Genomic DNA, 19,495 nt, shown 5'->3' with positions numbered 1-19,495 from the left:
CTCAGCCCTAGTCGGGCTCCACCAGGGGAGAGGGGGAGCTTCACAGGCTGTGACTGGTCAGACGCCGGGAGACGGCACCTGCGGATCCAGGTGCAGATGCCACTGTGCAAGGTCACTGGGTAGTTTCATGTACAGCCCAGTGCACACAGCACGCTCACTCCCTCCCCAGCAGCCACGCAGCCAGTGGCCGAATCCGTGAGATCTTCACGTCTCCCTCCTCCCTCCCTCCCCCACAACCTCCTCACTTTGCACTCTGCATGCACCTCAGGCCCATAAACAATGTTTCCTCGAACAGAAAAGAAGCACATTCGTGTGAAAAGATCTTTATTTGGGGATGGAGAGCGCGGAGCCTCACAACAGGCGGTTAGTGTCACGGTCACGGTGCTGGCCCCACAGCTGGGCCGCCTTCCCTTCGTGGGTCCCAGTGATCAGGTAAAAGCATCAGCTTCCACTTACAGTTAAAAACACAGCAGCTTTTCCAGAAAAAACTAGCTGCCAAAATTGTCCCCAGAACTCATTTGTCTAAGATCTGAAATGCCTTGTAATTATCTGTATCATTAAATCAATGTCTGACACACCGCAGTATGTAGAGTTCATCTTGGCTAATAGTTTTCTTATGAAATACCCTATTTTTGCTTCCTCATAAATAGACAAAAATGACCAAACATCACAAACACCTTCTTCATGGTTTACTGATATTTACAGAGAAAAGTCCATAATCAGAACTCACAGTTGCAATCTATACATTAAATTATAAGTAATCGAACCCCTGCTACAAAAGCTATCTAGGTTGACCCACGATAAAAACTGTCTACAGAGTTTAAATACATGAGAAATTACAAAAGAAGGAACTGGGGACCAGGAAGTGGTCTTCGCGCGTGAATCTAGAAGAACTCGGCAACATCTGCTCTCTTGTCGCGACATTTGCTCCGAGCTTTTGTTCGGGCTTTGAAGGCTGCAGAATTATATAAATGCTGGAATGGAGACAGGAAAACACGCGTGACCCACAGGCTTAGAAGGGCTTACAAAATATTAAAAAATATGAGAAATGAACTAATTTGACCCTATAAATATTTTATGTTTATAAAACACACACATACAAAAAGAACAAGGGGAAATCAACACATGCAATAGTGGCTCTCTATATTAAGAAAATTCCAGTGAAAAGAGTAAAAAGGAAAAAAAGTGCACCAACACTGAATCTGATCAAGGAAAAGTCGAATCCTGAATGTGGAAAAAAATTCCAACCATGCCGTCAATCACAAAACATGTGACGAAGTTCCATTTTAGTACCAAGCAGACTGACAAGTTCTTTACACCATGAACCCCTGCTGTGGAGTGTGTGGCAGCTCCGTGCTCTGCCCGCTGGACGAGTAACTGGAAGGTAACTGGCAATGGGTCAGAGCCATGCCCCAGCCCTGGGCTCCCACACAAGAACTTGCTCCAAAAATAATGCAAAAGGAAAAAGTATGTGAAAATATTAGTATTTATTAAAAACCCAACCACCAATGATGTGGTCATAAAAAATGATTTAAAATTCTAAAAAAAGCCCTGACTGGTTTGGCTCAATGGCTAGAGCGTCAGCCTGTGGACCGAAGGGTCCCAGGTTCGATTCCGGTCAGGGGCATGTACCTTGGTTGCGGGCACATCCCCAGTGGGGGGTGTGCAGGAGGCAGCTGATTGATGTTTCTCTCTCATCGATGTTTGTAACTCTATCCCTCTCCCTTCCTCTCTGTAAAAAATCAATAAAATATATTTTTAAAAAAATTCTAAAAAAATATATAATTAAGCATGTCACACCTATTAGGATGGCTTAGTTATTTATATATTTTCATTGATTTCAGAGAAAAAGGGAGTGGGAGTAGGATAGCTTACGAGAGAGAGAGAGAGAGAGAGAGAGAGAGAGAGAGAGAGAGAGAGCGCGCGCGCACATGCGCGCACGGCTGCCGGGGCTCAGTGTTTGAGCGTCAACCTATGAACCAGGTGGTCATGGACACAAGTTTGGGTCGCAGGCTCGATCCCCAGTGTGGGGTGTGCAGGAGGCAGCCAGTCAAAGACTGGCTCTCATCTTTGATGTTTCTCTCTCTCTCTCTCTCTCTCTCTCTCTCTCTCTCTCTCTCTCTCTCCCTCTCCCTTCCTCTCTGAAATCAATAAAAATATATTTTAAAAAAGTATTAAAAAATGTCACCAAAGGTTACATTATTTAAAAAAAGAGAGAATCACAGTGCTGGCCAGGGTGCAGGGATAGACCTCATAGATTGCCGTGAGAATGCAAAAGGGGCAGCTGCTATAGAAAAGCAGGGCCATTACTTAAAAAGTTAAACATAGAATTACCATAAGGCCCAGCACTCCCACGCCTAAGCATTGACTTGAACGCACCGAGAACAGGAGCTCTGACAAACCTACACAACGTCCACAGCAGCTACACAGGGACACGGGGACAAGTGGGCACAGGACACGCGCGTGTCGCACATGGGAACGGAGGGCTGAGGCAGGGGCCCTGCCACACCCGTGATGAACCTGAGCAGCGGACTGCTGTGAGGAGAGCCGGCAGGATGCCATGGAGCACTCCAGCACTGTGGGGGGTGGGGTGGGGGGTGCAGGCTCCATGGTTCTCCTTTGAGGAGACGAAATGTTCTGGGACTGGGCAGGGGTGTGGCTGGGCAACACTGAATATGCCAAATGCCACTGGATTACCCACTTTCCAAGTGTCTGTTACGTAACGGGAATTTACCCCAGGGAAAAAGGAAGACTGTAACTCGGGAATTCTCAACTGCTAGCAGGAGGAATGAATTGCTAGCTCACAGGCTCTTTAGCTCCCTCATCGTAAAATGAGCCTGGTACTTGCTCAGTGATCTGGCACCAAAGCAGCACTGTATTAATATTTATCCTTTAATTAAAAAACTTCACAGAAAAGTAAACAAAATGAAAATAACGCCTACGCTAGGATAACTGGATACGGGCGAGAAGTCTGCGTCTGAGCCGCGCACTCTCCACGCGGTTCAGGTCCGCCTCCGGAGCCTGGTCTGCGCCAGGGAGAACCGCCCAGGCCCCGCCAGGCCCGCCCCTGCAGAACAGGCCACAGCGCCGTGCGGGGCAGCTCTGAGGCCGCGAGCGGAGAACAACACGTACCCTTTCGAAGCGGGAGATCTTCATCGTTTTCAGTGTTGCAGCATCGAGCATCACCGGGGGCCCCAGCTCAAACACGTGGCGAAGGAATTCGTTCGCCTTTGGAAAAGGAAACGGTGGGAGGCTCGGATGAGCCGGCTGTTCTGCTGCAGAAAGTGGGTCTGGCGGGGCAGGTGTGCCAGGGGTAGCTGCGCACTGGGTCACGACGGCCCTCTCACTCGGAGACCTGTTCCCAAGGCCTTGAACCTGGAGCTACGCCCCCCGTTTCCACAAAGATCCCGGTGCTCTCCGGGGACACAGACGGAGCCACGGGACACGTTCCCTGCCCTGGCATGTCAGCCTCCGTGTCCCGCTCTGTGTCACGTCTGCACATGCCGAGAGCATTCCGCACACTCACTAACCGCACCGCCATTAGCAGCCGCCTCCCAAGCTCCCCAACTTCAGGGCAAGCAGAAGCCGCCGCTCACCTGCAGGTGGTACTGCAGGCCGGAGCCCAGGACCTCCTTGAACGTGTCGTAGGTGTGCTTCTTGACCCAGCAGTCGATGTACATGCGCTCAGGACCAAACTTAACCGTTTCTGTTGGAAAATCCCGATCCTGGCCAATAGGAAAACCAAAATTGTAAGAGGAAATAAAAGGCTGAAGAAGCCCCACACCAACACAGTTCCCAACACACACACACACACACACACACCCCGAGATCCGTGAAGGTGTGGCTGGACTGAGACCCGTCCCTGGGACGTGTGCGGACGCAGACGCACTGCCCACCCCCTGCCCCGCCTGAGGCAGGGTTTCTCTGGGTGGCAGACCTGCAGGCACCGCTCAGTGTGGGCGACCTGTAACGGCAGCCACACTGTTGTGCACGTTTTTCAATTTCAACGCCACCCAACCAACCTGAAGAAAGTCAACTATCTGTACGGGCAGAAGCTGCAGGGCATCTCGTTCTAGAGTTACAGATACTGAGGGATATACACTCTTCCCACATCCGGAGCCTGTGGCTGCCCTGTGGCTACACACTCAGATAGGGGAGTAGTCTTGATACTCGGGGCTACCACCACCCTGATGAGAACAAGATGAGTCCTCAGCTGGATGTCTGCTCAAGTGAGCCTTGTTTTAGAAGATAAAACCCAGAGGAAGTTTCATTAACCCGAGGTTTAGATCCTAGGGTCGGGGTGGGGAACCTCCTTTCTGCCAAGGGCCACGTGGGTACTTATCACACCATTCACTTCCCGTAATTCACTCCATATGAACGTGTGCTGCTAGGACAAGCTCCTGGATTTACTGACTTGGCAGTCCCGCCTGCGGTGGCCTCGGCAGGGGCAGGGCCAGACCCAATGGTTTCACAGGCCGCGGAGGGCCCCGGCCGGACCTCCCACCCCGTCCTCGAGGAGCTCTATGTCACTTGCAGCCGAGGTTTTACTGCTAGAGCACAGGCTGCAGCGAGGAAAGCAGCCCAGCCGCTGCGGGAGCCGGGAACCACCACACCGGGCCCGAGCACCTGTGCCAGCTCCCATTCGAGTCCCACAGGAGGTCGGGTGAATGACTCAGGCGATGCACTTAGTGAAGAACCACCTGCATAGCCAAGACGTACTTTTACCTGCACACACACACGCATACGGGCACACACACACACACACACACACACGCACACACGGGCACACGCACACACACATGTGCGCGCACACACGTCACTGGACTGTGGTCCACACTAAGATGGCCTTTCGCCGGCAGCGCACCTTCCCCAGTCATTCCAACCCCGACCTTTCCAAAGCCACCTGCCTGCAGGCAGACGGCAGAGGCCAGAGCAGGGCCCGGAGCATCGGACAACGGCTTTAAGGTCTTGTTAAAACGCTGGACTTTGTTATTTCAGCTTTTAGGGGCTTCAAGCTCCTGAGGGGCAGGCGATAAGTCACCCTTCACACAGAAGCACTACCCTAAGTATGTCTGTGCTAAGTACCGCTGCTTAAGTCACGGCCAAGTACACCCCAGTGAAGTAATTTCTATCACCGCGAAAATGTTTAACTGCTTAAACTTAATAAAATACCTTTACACATCAGAATTAAAAGTAGAAGTCTTGCCTGGCCAGTGTTGCTTAGGGGTTGAGCACCAACCTATGAACCAGGGGGTCGCGGTTTGATTCCCGGTCACAGCGCAGGCCCAGGTTGCAGGCTCGACCCCCAGTGGGGGGGCGTGTGGAAGGCAGCCGATCCATGATTCTCTCTCATCATGGATGTTTCTCTCTCTCTCCCCCTTCCTCTCTGAAATCAATGAAAATATATTTTTAAAAAGAAAGAAAAATAGAAGTCTTCATTTCTGTTGTTGAAAACCTGCTCAGTATCGAAATGAGAGAATTGTTTTGGTCACAGGTGAGGTTCAGTGACCCACCGCCCCTCTGGCCGGAACTCTGCCGGCGCCCGGCTCACCTCCACGGCCCGCAGCACGTCCCTGAACACCGACCGCTGCTTCCGCTTGTCCACTTTGGCCCGGTGCTTATTGCCGTCGGTCGCCAGGGCCCTCAGCATCTCGGTCAGAGACTCCATGTCCTCGTAAAGGAAGTCCTGCGGGAACACACTAGGTGAGTGCGACCGGTTCCTCCCCCGCATCCTCTGCAGCTGGCACCCCACGTGGCAGACGCCCAGCAGTGCCGCCCTCGCGCTGCTTTGCTGATATGGGCACACAGAAACACTCATTCTCATGCAGGATTTACCCAGAAATCCTGGCCACAAGATGGCAGATCCCACTCATCAACTAAAATCCCCTCCCAAGCACAGCCAGGCGCACCGGAAAGGCTGCTCCTGCTGCCTCAGACGGAGCTGGGCTCAGGGCCAGCAGAGTAAGGCGCATGCGCATCCGTTCATCCTGTCCTTTCTCGTCCCCACATTCCCAGGCGTCCACAGGTCCATCCCAAGCTCAGCAGCCCGGGGAGCCTTCCAAAGCACCTGGGGTATGGCGCACCGGCATGTTTCCAACAGGCACGAAGCGTCTACCCACAGGCACCCAGGCGACCGCACCCGCGAAGGGAAGGCGTTTCAATCCCACTGGGCGGGAGCCCCGCACAACCACGAGGTGCTGCTCCAGAGCCCACGGGGCCCTGCGACAGTGCCAGTGGCTGCCCTCCATGAAGCTTATTCCGGGTGGTGGCTCTTACTGTTGATCCTATCACACGCGTCCCCATCTCTCCTCCTCTGCCGCCCGTGTTCTATCTTACAACCACGTTAAAAACCAAGAGATGAGCGGAAATTATCTAGTTGACCCAAACGAGAGCAGACACTTAGGGAAGAGAAGGTGCGCAACCCCAGTTCTGCTATGAACGCCTGGTTAGCATTTCCTAACGCGCGGCAATAATCATTTAACATCCTATTCAAATGAGCAGCTCTTTTTCTGGGCATTCTTCAAACTGTGTATATATTGTTTAATCTCGAAAGTATAAATGTGATTTCTTTTAATATCTGGAATGAAAAAGAATATTACACTGATGGAAAATGAGGTTGAAACTAAAATAACAGACATTCTAACTTGCAAGCACATATTTTCTTCTTGTTGATATTTTAGAGATTGAATATCATCCACTGTTCTAACAAATGTTTTCTTCAAATGTTCCACTTCAGCCTCCTATGTCTGAGTTAGCTGGAGACAACACCCATTAAGACTTGTATCTAGAAGAGCAATTACCAAAGCGGATGAGGTAGTAACGCAGATCAAAGTTATATTGATCTGTTTTAAATCCCAATAAATCCGACTCCATCTTAACAAGATGGGAACAGTCTTGCTTGCAGTAGTTAAGTACATTCAGGCACCAGCAGTTTCCTGCGTATGTCACCGACTACGTGTTTTTTTTATAGTATTGTCAAAAAAAGAGAATGTATGAAAGGTTTTAAATACATGTGGAAAAATAAAGCTGCAAGTAAGAAAGCTACACATCCCTTAGTTTGTCCTAAGATCTAGGGACCCAGCAGGGGGTCTCAGCACTCGCACCCCCAAGGCCAGTCTCTCGGCTCCCAGGCGGTCATCACTGCTGGGCCCGTTTCATCCCCGTCCCCAGCTGGCTCTGGGTGACTCAGCGCCACACGCTGCGGAGAGGCCCCTCATGGATATCAACACACTCTTCACCAGCTCCTGGTCAGTTCACGGACACCCTCCACCCCCACCTCCACCGCTCACTCCTTTCAGAAAGCTTATTCACTTCCTCATCAGAAGGAACAAACGAAACGCTCGGTTCTATTGCAGAAGCCGGTGCACTTGTGTCTGGACAAGGGCCTGCGCCCGATGACACCCTCGGGCTCCCGCACGTTCCTGGGCAGGGACCTAGGACGTGCACAGAGTTCCACAAACCAGCTCAATGCGGGTAACTGCATTCGTGGTTCGTTCACTCTAAGAAGCAGTTGGAGAGGGAAGAGGGGAGCTCGTCTGGCAGGAGGAACCAAGGTTAGACGCGACGGCGGTGGCTGGGCCTGCGGATAGGGAGCCGTTCCCTCGCTGGGCAACAGCAGCCTGATCGCTCAACCCGAGTGGTTTCTCACGGAGAATCCTGAGCCACTGACAGCACAACCCCTCCTTCTCCCTCCCACCCGCTCTCCTTCAGAAAAAGGGGGGGGGGGGCAGGAAGGCCACTTCCCAGACATAAGCTTCCCGTCTGAACACCTTTCACACAGGCCGACGGGATGGGCAGGACGAGGGCCGCCAGAGCAGTGCGAGTCTCAGTGGGTTACTCACTGTCAGTAACTTAACCGCACAAGTTTCATTCTCGAAACAGCCCTTCTCCTTAAATTAAAGACCTCGTAAGTAACCCAAGGTTCACACCAAGTCAGGAGCAGGATGGCCAACTGTCCCGTCAGCCGGAGACGGGGTGTCCAAGAGCACAGGACTCTGAGTGCGGACCCGGGACCCTCCAGGACGGTGGGTGCCTGTCAGATCCAACCCCCCCGCCCCCGGAGCCGACCATGGTGGTGACACCCACGAGACGATGGGGGGCCCGTCTGAAGGGCCAGGTCTGCACCGTTAGTCAAACAGCAGTGACGGAACCCACCTGATCCCAAACCTGTGCTGACTTAACAGATCATCCACCATCTGTCTAACATTCATGATGAAGCGCCACGCCCGCAGCACCTCGATGTGCCCGCAGCCCCCAGCACAGACGCGTGCTCCCCACGTAGGAGGGGCACCCGAGCCTCCGGCAGCAGACCGCACAGCAGGGTGTAAGGGACTTCATCCCGAAGCTGCCCTGCCCACCCTCTGGTTTCTGGGTTGCAAGCATCCCAGGGCCGCTGCCGAGACGCAGGCGATGGGCCACCAGGGCTCCCTGGGGCCGGGCTCCGGTCCCCCCACACTGGCCCAGGAGGGTGCTCGGGTACTCACGCTCTCCATGCCCCGGGCCAGTTCCAACAGCAGCGCCAAGGTCTCCCCGGCCGCGATCCTCATGTTCACGTCGTCCGAAGACAGGAGGCTCGGGAGCTTATGGAAATGCCTAGAAAACAGGCAGTCGTCACACTGTGAACACAAACCATGTCCTCGATAAACGCGCTTATAAAACCTGAGGCCAATGACACGACACGTACGTCTCCAGCCTCTTCTTCAGCTCGCTGGCGGGGCAGATGGTGAGCAGCAGCGCCCATGCCAGGAGCGCGCTGACGGGGAGCCCGCTGCTGGGGCAGCTGCCGAGGACCAGGGCGTCCTTCTCCTTGAGGCCGGCCTTGGAGAAGAGGCTCTCCAGGCAGTCCAGGGCCGCGTACAGCTCCTAGCGCGAGAACAGAGCTGGTGAGCCTCTCAAATGAGAAACGGGAAGGGAGCTGCAGCCAAAGGCTCTCTACTCACAGTGATGTCGTCTGTGGCAACGAAACAGCAAACGCCAAAGCACGTGGCACACTAAAAAAATAAAAATAAAAAATAAATACACACACACACACACACAGACATGAATGGCTGCCATGTTGTATACATTCTACATCTTCCTGCTGTTATAATTCAATGTGAGCATTTTCTCAACTGCACGCCTACATCGGGGCCCAACACAGTGTTAGGGAGGAGACGGCAGGACCAAGACTAAGGGAAGGGCTGGGTGTGGCTCAAGCTCTGCTACCGAGCTCTGACGTCAGGAACTCAGTCACCGCTTTCGTTCCACTAGCGTATCTTTGCAAACTTCAATTCCAATCAAAGACACACAAGGCTTGGCATTTGGGATAAAGAAAACTACTTTCCCTATTCAAAACCTTTAATTTATTGTTATTTTTTAAAGCTACTGTATGTTTTCTATAGCTGCCATAAGAAACTTAGTGGCTTCAGCAACACAAATTTATTCTTATAGATCTGGAAGGCCGCAGTCTGAAATTGGATTTTCTACAATCAAGGTGTGGGCAGGGCTGCGTTCCTTCTGGAGGTGCTAGGGGAGAGCCTGTTTCCTGGCTTTTCTGGCTCCGAGAGTTGCCTGCATCCCTTTGTCATGGCCCCTGGGCATCACTGCAACTTTCCCCTTTCTTCACCACATCCACTGCCTCTATTAAAAACCTTTAAATCAGCGGTTCTCAACCCTTTGGCAGTCGAACGACCCTTCCACAGGGGTCGCCTAAGACCATCCTGCATATCAGATACTTACATGACGATTCACAACAGTAGCAACATTACAGTTATGACGTAGCAACGAAAATAATTTTATGGTTGGGTCACAACGAGGAACTGTATTTAAAGGGCCAGAAGGTTGAGAACCATGGCTTTAAATCATTAAGTTTGCTATAGGTTTTTAAAATCATTTATATGCATTTGTTTTAATGTAGAGTTTACTTTGAAAACTTCTAAAAAATAAATCAACTTTCAAAAAAATAAGCAACCAGCAGCAGAAATCTCATAAAACTTAAGTAATCATCCTCCAGCTTCTCCCCTAAAGAAGCATTTCATTAGCTCAGATTTTTCTTACTTTGGAACGTGCTGAAAAGAGGCTGGGACCCTGTACCTGCCTTTGGGTGGAGGAAAGGGAAGCCCCAGCAGGCAGGGAGACTCCCTCCTCCCTTTCCTCCGGGCTGTCACTAGCCTCCCTCCTGCTGTCCCAGGGTCAGGGAGGCTGGTCCCCCAGGTCTCGCCCAAACCAACACGTGCAAATCCCTCAGACTCACTGTTTGCCTCGCCTGGATGCTAGCTGTTCCGTCGCAAATGATTTTCTTCAGGATCGGTCCCAGGGTCTTCAGAACCTCTTCACTTTCAATCCCAGGGCCCAGCTGGACGCAGAGGACGGACGCCAGGGCTGCAGCTGCGCGCTGCTCGTCGCTCTTCCCTGCGGGGAGCCGGAGACAACTGCGATGAGTGCTTCCAAGCACCAGTGTATGAAGGCGGCGACTTCCAAATACACCCGCCGTGGACGGGACCCGTAGCACTCAGGTCGCGCTCCATCACAGACAGGCTCTGACATGAGTGGTAACCCCGTGTGAAGCCAGAGTCAGCTCTGGACACAGACTCTGCTCGAATCCTAGACCCACTGCTTAGCCACGATCACCACCTCATCCCTCTTCCGCGGGCAGACCCCCCTCTGTGACCTGCAGGGGATGCCGACCTGCGGGAGTGCTGTCACAGTTCAGACAATAAGGACCCTCCAGCCGGGTGACCTTCCAAACCCTCCCTGCACCCCCAGGCGAGGGCACCGGCCCCGACTTCCTCTCCCGAGCATGGCAGGGGCACCAGCTCACGGGGCCAAGGAAACTTGCAGGGGCCCCAGTGGGATGAAAACCGAAGCTCTTTCAGCCACAGAAATACATTCTATGAAGGTGTAGGTTATTACCTGGTAAACGGAAAATGGGTAAAATGTGCAGGTTGGAATGGAATTGCTAAAGGTCACCTAGCCCAGCTATCTCACAGGAGACAGTTTCCATGGAAACACCTTTAACAAAGACACTGTAGCATCCGAAACAGTTGGCTCTACAAGGACAGCTCTAACAAAGTTCCATGGGCTTCGACAGTCTCCGCCCGGGCCTTCTCTATGCTGCATGAGCAAGTCAGGCAAAGCGCTCCAACCCCAGCAGGACCAAGCTCCCCGAGGCAGTGAGAATAAGGAATGGAGCGCATCTCATTCAGTTCAGAGGAACACGTGTGCTTCCCACGTGGTTTGTGCTGGAAATATTTTGTTAATCAAGTCACAATAATGGAAGGTAATGATCTTCGTAACGTTTTCACTTGGCAAAATGAGTAAGGTAGCAGCCCCACATCTTGTCAACTTTGGTGGTTCCTAAAACTGAAAAGTCTGGCAATGCCAGACGTACTCTTTAAGGCCTTTCTTTATTCTTAAAGGTCCCATGATTATGACAATATGAATTCTAGAATCGCTATTATAAAGTCCAAAACTCAAATATCCCAAGCGGTAACCTGAAAATGACATCAGCCACAGGCACGGCTGTTTTAAATAAGTACAAGGGAAATAAGCTAGAAAATTATGGTCCTTTTTCAATTTTAGGAAAATAAAAAATGACTTTTTTAACGCTAGCTTTAATTGACATCTGACCCTGTTCCCAGCCTTTCTGCTACCCATGACAGGAGAACCCCTGGTCTGATACGACAAGACGACGACCCCAGGCTGTTATCACACAGACCACACGGAGCTTAGGGAGTCTGGCTTCGAGCTGAACCGCGTGCGTTCCTGACAACGGGAGCTGCAGGGCAGGCCGTCTCCAGGGCCATGGCAGAGAGGGAGCCGGCCGGCGCTCCGACGCCAGGACAGTACCTTTCTTCAGGCAGCGCTCGATGCTGTCGGTCAGAGTCATCCTTCTTTCCAGGAGGAACTCGGAGAGCAGCTTGGAAGCCAGGGCGCTCCGCAGGCCCTCGAGGGCCGCCTGCCTGGTCTTGGCGCTGTTGGGAACAAGCGTTGTTCCGTCAGTGACTGTCAAACTGAGCTTGTCTCCCCTCCTGTGTTTTTTATTTATAGATTTTAAAAATCTAATTGTCATCAGCGCTAAACATTTTTTAATAACATACTTTTCATCTACACTCACCTTATTACACAAAAGATTCTAAGCTGCTCTAGATCACAGCATTTTCCTGTTTATAGTTTAAAACCACAACTTTAAATGACCGCATGGCATTTTATAATTTCAATGGGCAGGACATGCCCTGCTGTATTACATATTCCACGAATACCCTCCACATTTAAAGTAAACGCACATCTTACTTAACACTACAAAAGCCTCGAGTTCCTGTCCCATCCCCTGGGCTTTTAATTCTGTTGGTTTTAAGCGAGTTCTAGAGCCATGGGAAGTAGGAAAATGACTAGCTTCGTATTTTTCATGACCCTAACAAAACTGTGACCAAGAGGCTCACAGGAAAGTCCAGCTGTCCTTTATAGAACATTAACTCTTAATTCAACACATCCATCCAGGCTGCAGTCAGTGACGGGAATTATGCTAGAGCAGTGGTTCTCAACCTTCCTAATGCTGCGACCCTTTAATACAGTTCCTCATGTTGAGGTGACCCCCAACCATAAAATTACTTTCGTTGCTACTTCATAACTGTAATTTTGCTAGTTATGAATCGTCATGTAAATATCTGGTATGCAGGATGTATTTTCATTGTTACAAATTGAACATAATTAAGCATAGTGATTCATCACAAAAACAATATGTAATTATATATGTGTTTTCCGATGGTCTTAGGCGACCCCTGTGAAAGGGTTGTTCGACTCCCAAAGGGGTCGCTGTGCTGGAACATCCACTAATCGGAGTCAATCTAAATTCTAAGGCACGTTTCTACCCACATCCAAAGTCCAAAGAAACAAGAATCATTTAGACGTCCAAAGCAAACAAATCAAGCTTAAAATCACACAGACCGCTTAAGTCAGAGGCCTGCCCTCGGGGCACAGAGGGTGCTGACGAACAGCCCATGGGGAAAGTCTCCAGTGCGCTCTACCTCTTATCCAGGGTCAGGTCAATGAAGCCCTTCAGCTTGTACTCCAAGTCTTCTTGCGTCCCTTCCTCATCCAGAACTTCTGGTCCTAGGGAACAACAGGGACCAACCAGCCGCTGTCAGTCAGGTGGCAGGAGAGCAGCTGGGGACAGTGCTAGGACACCTTGGGCACAAGAACTCCCCACCAAAAGCATCGGTCTAAACTGCCGACGGAACGTAAAAGGCATACCGTCTTCAGCAAAACTGGAAGGATCGCTGTAACCACTGCAGTGGCTCATGGTTTCAATCGATGCATCCTCGTCACTGAAAGGTTGAATATTTCGATGCTGGCCACCTGGGAAGTCAACAGAGGTGGAGGTAAGAAACTCTGCAGCCATCGATGCAAATATTTAACTTGAGAATCTTAGTAGTTACTTAAGGGGAATCCAGTCATAAAAACCCAAAACTGCCCTAACCGGTTTGGCTCAGCGGATAGAGCGTCGGCTTGAGGACTCAAGGGTCCCAGGTTCGATTCCGGTCAAGGGCATGTACCTTGGTTGCGGGCACATCCCCAGTAAGGGGCTGTGCAGGAGGCAGCTGATCGATGTTTCTCTCTCATCGATGTTTCTAACTCTCCCTCTCCCTTCCTCTCTGTAAAAAATCAATAAAACATATTTAAAAAACAACAACAAAAAAACCCAAAACTTATTTAAGAAAACATGATTATGTTATAAAAGAAGACACAAATATTTCTAAAATAAGTCAATTCACCTAATATGTACTTCCGAGCATGAACAATTTACAATATCCATCAACTTCAGAAATACATCAATCATCTGACCAGCAGCTCCAGTTTACAGATGAAAAAACTACTTCCTAACCACAACCTCAAATCAGGAAGACAATGGAAATAGATCCAGAAATAAACTATGATGTCATAGGTCATCATAAGACCAAGACAAACATATTTTCCAACAAGTATGACTTGGGAAACAGTATCTGGTGAATGGGTTTTTGGGGTACACATGTCCTAAGTGAAGGAATTTAAGGAGTTACAGGATGGTAGTTTTATAGATGATAAGTTTTATAGATGATATATCAAATACCAAAACTTCCATTTTAAGCCTTTTTTCCCTCTGGGATCCAGTGGGGTTGCTGCTAATGTTTTGGTATTTGATATAGCCTGTTATATAAATTACCTGTAAAAGAAAGGTTCTAACATAAGCAACGGTTTAAAAAGATCAGTGGTGTTACTAAAAATGAAAAATCTCCTTTTTTAAACTAGAATCTGTCAACTTCATTAACCTAAGTAATAAATCCATATTCCTAGTCATTGTGTTTTGTGGGAATTTCATATTAACAGGATTGCCCAGTCATGAATTACAATGAGCTCAAATAGCTCCCAAATTCTGCCCCAAAGTGGCCTCAAGTCACCTGATTTACCTGAGCCCGTTTCCTTATCAGATTGCCAAAAAACATGTGACACTGACTACCCTAAGGTAAGTTTTAAAGAAATCCTCTACACGTACTTTGCTTGTTGTTGGGTTGTTTATTTTTAATGGTGTTTTTCTTTTTGTAAAAATCAAAACAGAGAACTTAGCAGATTTTTCTATCAGCAGAGGAAGCCGCCTTCCAATGTGCTGCTACCCTAAAGGGAATAAACTGTCAATCAAAACATTAAGCCATAAAAAATAAGCAATGCAGCCAAGACCCCAAAACTTCTTAGAGTGCTTAGGGCAAGAATAAACAAATAAACAAAGACCTATGACATCACTCTCTATTTCTGGATCTTCATTTGTTTCCAGGATGTGAAGTCATGGCAACAGCTGAGTCATCTGCTTAACTTTTACGAACATTTATTCACCAATTTACAATTTTCATGTTCAGCCTATTTCTTATCTGTCAAGAAGACTATTCCTAGGCAGGATTTACTGAGCTCCTGTCTCTAAGTTTCCCATGACTTAAAGGGAATAGAGATTTTTTTAAAAATCAAGGAAAAGAACCTTATATGAATGCCTAACATCTGTGTCAGACTCATCCACCTTGTGACCCTAAGTACCATTAATGGGGTGCAACTATAGACGCAAGGGCCTTCCTTCTAAGAGAGCTTACTCACCAACAAGGTGTTGTTTTCCCCTAAAAAACACCCTCTTCAAAGTAAGTGCTATCACAAGTATGCACACCTGTATAATAGATCAATTTTATTACCTTCCTACAGCCCTCCACTAACTTTGGAAAATCCATGAAAGTAAAAGAAGTTGGTTATCTTTTTAAAAAATGTATTTTTATTGATCTCAGAGAGGAAGGGAGAGGGAGAGATAATGATGACAGAGAATCACTGGTCGGCTGCTTCCTGTACCGCCCTTATTTGGGACTGAGCCTGTAACCTGGGCATGTGCCCTGGCATGAAATGAACTGTGACCTCCGGGTTCATAGGTTGACACTCAACCACCGAGTTATCTTGACTGTACATGTAAAGATCTCAAATGAACCCCATTTCTTCTAGATGCCATTTAAAAAGACAAACCAAGTAAGTGGTTTGTAAGTACAACTGTCTGGCAATTTCCCATCTCGTCTATTAACTATTATTTATTCACTTATTTACTAAATAAGAAGTACATTAACATAGAACCAAATTAAAATTTTTAAAAAGCCAATCTCACCTCACAACCCTCTCTGCAGAGGCCGTGTCAGGTCGCAGATATTCAAAGCAAGCAGCCTTACAGACTGACCAGTCTTTCCCAGCTCACCGTGCTAAGTTTAAGCACCCTTCCCATGGGGAGTCATCGAAAAGGCAGCAGCAGGAAGACTGGCCATTCCACTTGGTGCCAGGAAGGAAGGAGGTCCCACAGGGAGCCCCAGATGGGAAGACAGGGTTGGTGATGGTTCCAGGCCATTAACCCCACCGGATCCCAATGGCTTCAGCTTGCCGCTTCCCCATGATTTGGGTCATCAACAAAAGGCAAACTTAAATAAAATAAGGACCTTCAAGACGGAAGGAAAATGTTTCCTTCAGAGGAAAAGCTGAACCACAAAAGGTTCAGAGGGATCCTCCGTTCACAGGGAGCAACCAGATGCCACCAACTCGTCATGTATTTTACTTTGGTGATCAAGAATGAACTTGAGGAACATCAAGAGCATCCAAACCAAATGAAGAGCGAGAGAAAGGGGCGACTGCATTCACAGTGTCAACTATTCAATGTCCTGCCACGATCTCCAGCTTTTGTGCTAGAAACCCTCCGGGAAAGCCTTTCAAAGCCGGTTCCAATCACCCCCAACGAGAAAACGCACTGACGAAAAGCATCATTCTGAGGACCCGAGTGGCAACTATGTTGACAAATTTCTAAGGACCACAAGCCTCCCCCATGCGACAGTCTGCGGGTATTCCGTACTTAACTTCCAGCCTTCAAACAAGAACCACACGGGACGGCTTGCGCAGCGAGCTTTGCGCTTAGTGTGGTGTCGAGGAGGGGCTTTCTGCTTGAAGCCCTTTTGTTTTAACTGTGCAACTGGCCGCAGGGAATCAAAGTCCAGTTAGGCAGCCACCCACCCTGGAAAAGCAGCGGGGACACACCAGAAACTAAACTTTTGGCCAAGTGCAACCCGAGCTCGCGCACCTCCCCTCTGGGCTCGGAGCAGAGAACCTCCAGGACAAAGGAGAACGCGGCTCTGCCCCGGCGGGGGAGGGGAGGTTTCTGCAGGTGGCACTTCGGGGTCGGGGCAAACCCGGGCTGGGACAGCGACCCACCCCCCCCACCCCCAGGCGCCCCCGCCCCCGCCCGGCCAGGTGCGCACGCGGGAGGCGCGAGAAGGGAGCGGGAGGGGAGGCACATGGGCGCCTCTGCGTCACCCCGGCTCCAGCGCCCGAGGCCGGGCCGCGTGACCCAAGGGCCCGTCCAGACCGGCAGACGTTTGGCATTCCCAGCAGGTCCACGTCGGCGCAGGCGGCCAAAGGCGAACCGTGACAGCAGGGGCGCAACCCCGGCTCTGCCCCACCCGGGGGAGGGGGCGCGCTGAGCAGGCACTGGCCTCCGAGGACACTTCCACCCTCGCTCAGTGCCCAGTCACCCCGATCCCAGCCCGCTCCCGGGCCCAAGGACCCATTGCCCCCCCTCCCCGCCCCCACCGCCAGTGCCCAAGAGTTCGGAGCGCACGCCAGCTCCAAATCGCGCGAGGTGCGGTCCCCGGGGCACGCTGGGAGTTGTAGTTCGCTAGCCCTGCCAGGCGCCACGCCGATGCACAGCTCGAGAAAGAAAGAACTACGACTCCCAGCGTGCCCCCGGCGAAAAGACGCGCCAGCCCGGCCGGCAACCGGGACACCGGCGGCGGCGAGACCCCCTCACCTGCCGTCGTCTCCGTCGCTGCAGCTGCCCCTGAGCCGCCGCCACCACCGCCGCCGCGGTGGGCCGTGTTCCGCTTCTTATTCTTCGGCATCGTGGGACGCCCGGTGCCGCGCAGACTCGGAGCTCAGCGAGGATCAGCCGATGGAGCTGCACTTTTTACTCGTGCGTCTGTGCGGCGGGCGGCTGAGCGGCGAGGCTTCGGCTAACAGAGGCGAGGAGCGGCGTGGGTGAGAGCGGGCGCTGGCGGCTGCAGAAATCCCGGTGAAGAGCTGTGATCGGAAACGATACATGTTTCTCACTAGCGCGGGAGCTAAGGCGGGGCGGACGCGGCCACGACGCCTTAAGTAGCAGGACGGCCGCCTGTCACCGCATGTGGGTGGGGTTAGGACTCTCGCTAGCCAATCCCCGTGCCTCTCCCCACCGGCGCGGCCGCTGGACGCGGACTACCAATCCCATGCCGCCAGTGCCCCATCGGCGCCCCAGGAGCCAGTCTTGTTGCCGCAGTGGACTCTGGGAGATGTAGTACGCCCGGGGGACGTCCTCTCCCGGCTCCTCCCAAGGGCCTTTCCTGCGCCTTTGCCCCCTCCTGGCGGCCCCGCCCCTGCTTCCGGGGCGGCGGGGAATGGACCTGCAGTGGCCGAGGGTGGTGAGCAATGGGGCGGGTACGCGTGATGACGACAGCCCGCCGCCCAGTGGCAACTACGCCATCGGTGGCCCTTCCTCCAGCCGCTGGCGTTCTCCTCCGCTTTTACCTTTCTCCCCAATTCTCCTCCGCGGCCGTGGCAACGTTTCCGTGGCTGTAGCTGTTGAATTAGCTTAGCGATCGCCAGTAGCTATAGCTGAACTCTGGGTCGGGGCTGTGTGCCACAGAAAGGTGAGCTTAACCAGATGAGTCTAGCAGCTCATGTCCTTCTCTTATTCTAGACTGGAAAGATCTGGCGGTTCAGGGATCACATGTCTCACCTGCCAGGTAGGCGGTCAGGTTCAGGGTTAGTTTCTGGGAACATCACAGCTGGTAAAACAGACAGGAGCTATAAATAGCACTAATCGCAGTGTTTTGTTTTGTTTTGTTTTCCCCCCAAGGTGATCTTAGCTGTGCCTTCCTTGGTGCATTTGTCATGTATTTAGGACCTGTTGTTCCATTCGTGCTCCCGGGCTTGACAAGCCACACTGGCTGACTCACCTCTCCCCCTCTCTCCTGAGTTCCTCCTTTTCTTCCTGGCTGCCTGGAGCACATGTGCACCCAAAGGTCCCCATGCCCCTCAACCCCCTTCCTGCCTTCCCTCTGGGTGTTCACACTCCTGCTATTCTCCCACGAGTCCAAGTTCAAAATCCCACCTTCGTATGTGGTTTCCTTCTCCGTTGGGCACCACCCTCCCTCCAGGAATAATAAAACTCTTCGAGTCCTAGCCTTCAACAACACGTGCCCTCAGTTCATGCCTGGACATTGTAAGGGATCTCCCAGTTATGCCACCACCGTTTCATGGGTGATGAAGTTGCCAGACTTATTTATTTATTCACGTGCTTTCCTAGTTGTTCAAGAACCCTCCTGCCCCCCCGTCCCCCCCCCCCCCCCCCCGGCTCCGTTCACTAGTATATTGAGTGCCGATCCTCTGAGCCTGGCCTGGCCTTCCTCTCCAGCCCCATCTCTCACTGCTTCCCCAGACACCGCCTGTTCTTCAGCCACCTGCACGCTCTCGTTCCCAGCGCACAGCTCTGCTGCCCTCCCGGAGCGGCCACTCACGCTGTCCCGTGTTCTCCATGTCCTAACTCCCATCCTCACCTTGCCAAAGGCCACCCGTCTCTCGAGGTCTAGCTCCAATGCCGCCCCTTCATGAGGCCTCCGACCAGAATGGCCTCTTCCTCCTCGGCCTCCTCGGCCTCCTCAGCCTCCCTGAAGCGCTCTCACGGCTCTCGCTGCATCCGCACAGGCCACACGGCTGTTCAAACCCTGAAGCAGCACGTAAACGTATACCGCACCGAGCGAGCCGACCAGATAAGGGTGCCGGCCGGTGGGCAGGGCTCCCGCTGTGTCCCGGGCCCTCCCTTCAGAGGCTGGGGAGCGAGCCCGTGGCCTTGGCTGACACCGAGGGAGAAGGCCCAGGCTGAAGGAGTACAGAACTATTTTGTAACCCAGGCTCTTTATCATCCAGAAACAACGCAGGCAACAAT

At 51.5% G+C, this 19,495-nt stretch overlaps 2 protein-coding genes across 4 annotated transcripts; both read right to left on the bottom strand.

Annotated features, from left to right (window-relative positions):
• Positions 1-307: 307 nt before the first annotated feature.
• IFRD1 (interferon related developmental regulator 1) lies at positions 308-17,640 on the bottom strand. 3 transcript variants are annotated; one of them, XR_013996610.1, is made up of 12 exons: positions 17,324-17,640; positions 13,231-13,335; positions 13,005-13,089; positions 11,827-11,951; positions 10,232-10,389; positions 8,940-8,990; positions 8,684-8,862; positions 8,484-8,592; positions 5,207-5,686; positions 3,597-3,725; positions 3,133-3,228; positions 308-974 (listed from the first exon to the last, which is right to left on the bottom strand). XR_013996610.1 is itself a non-coding variant. In XM_081102736.1 (12 exons), exons 1-12 carry the CDS (start codon positions 17,412-17,414, stop codon positions 885-887), a joined length of 1,353 nt encoding a protein of 450 aa, XP_080958862.1. In that variant the 5' UTR covers positions 17,415-17,457; the 3' UTR covers positions 308-884. The 3 variants fall into 3 exon arrangements, 2 of the variants coding, with proteins under 2 accessions (XP_080958862.1, XP_080958863.1); XM_081102736.1 differs by having other exon boundaries at positions 5,552-5,686; positions 17,324-17,457; XM_081102737.1 differs by lacking the exon at positions 17,324-17,640 and adding an exon at positions 15,644-17,038 and having other exon boundaries at positions 5,552-5,686.
• On the bottom strand, positions 17,458-17,637 carry LOC308527409 (uncharacterized protein; the record flags this gene model as incomplete). Its single annotated transcript, XM_081102738.1, has 1 exon — positions 17,458-17,637. The coding sequence occupies exon 1, from the start codon at positions 17,611-17,613 to the stop codon at positions 17,458-17,460; it is 156 nt and encodes a 51-aa protein (XP_080958864.1). The 5' UTR covers positions 17,614-17,637.
• Positions 17,641-19,495: the final 1,855 nt, after the last annotated feature.

The sequence above is a fragment of the Myotis nattereri genome, assembly GCF_964212035.1.
Source record: "Myotis nattereri genome assembly, chromosome: 11".
NCBI classification, from domain to species: domain Eukaryota; kingdom Metazoa; phylum Chordata; class Mammalia; order Chiroptera; family Vespertilionidae; genus Myotis; species Myotis nattereri.
This window is presented reverse-complemented; position numbering and strand designations above follow the sequence as displayed.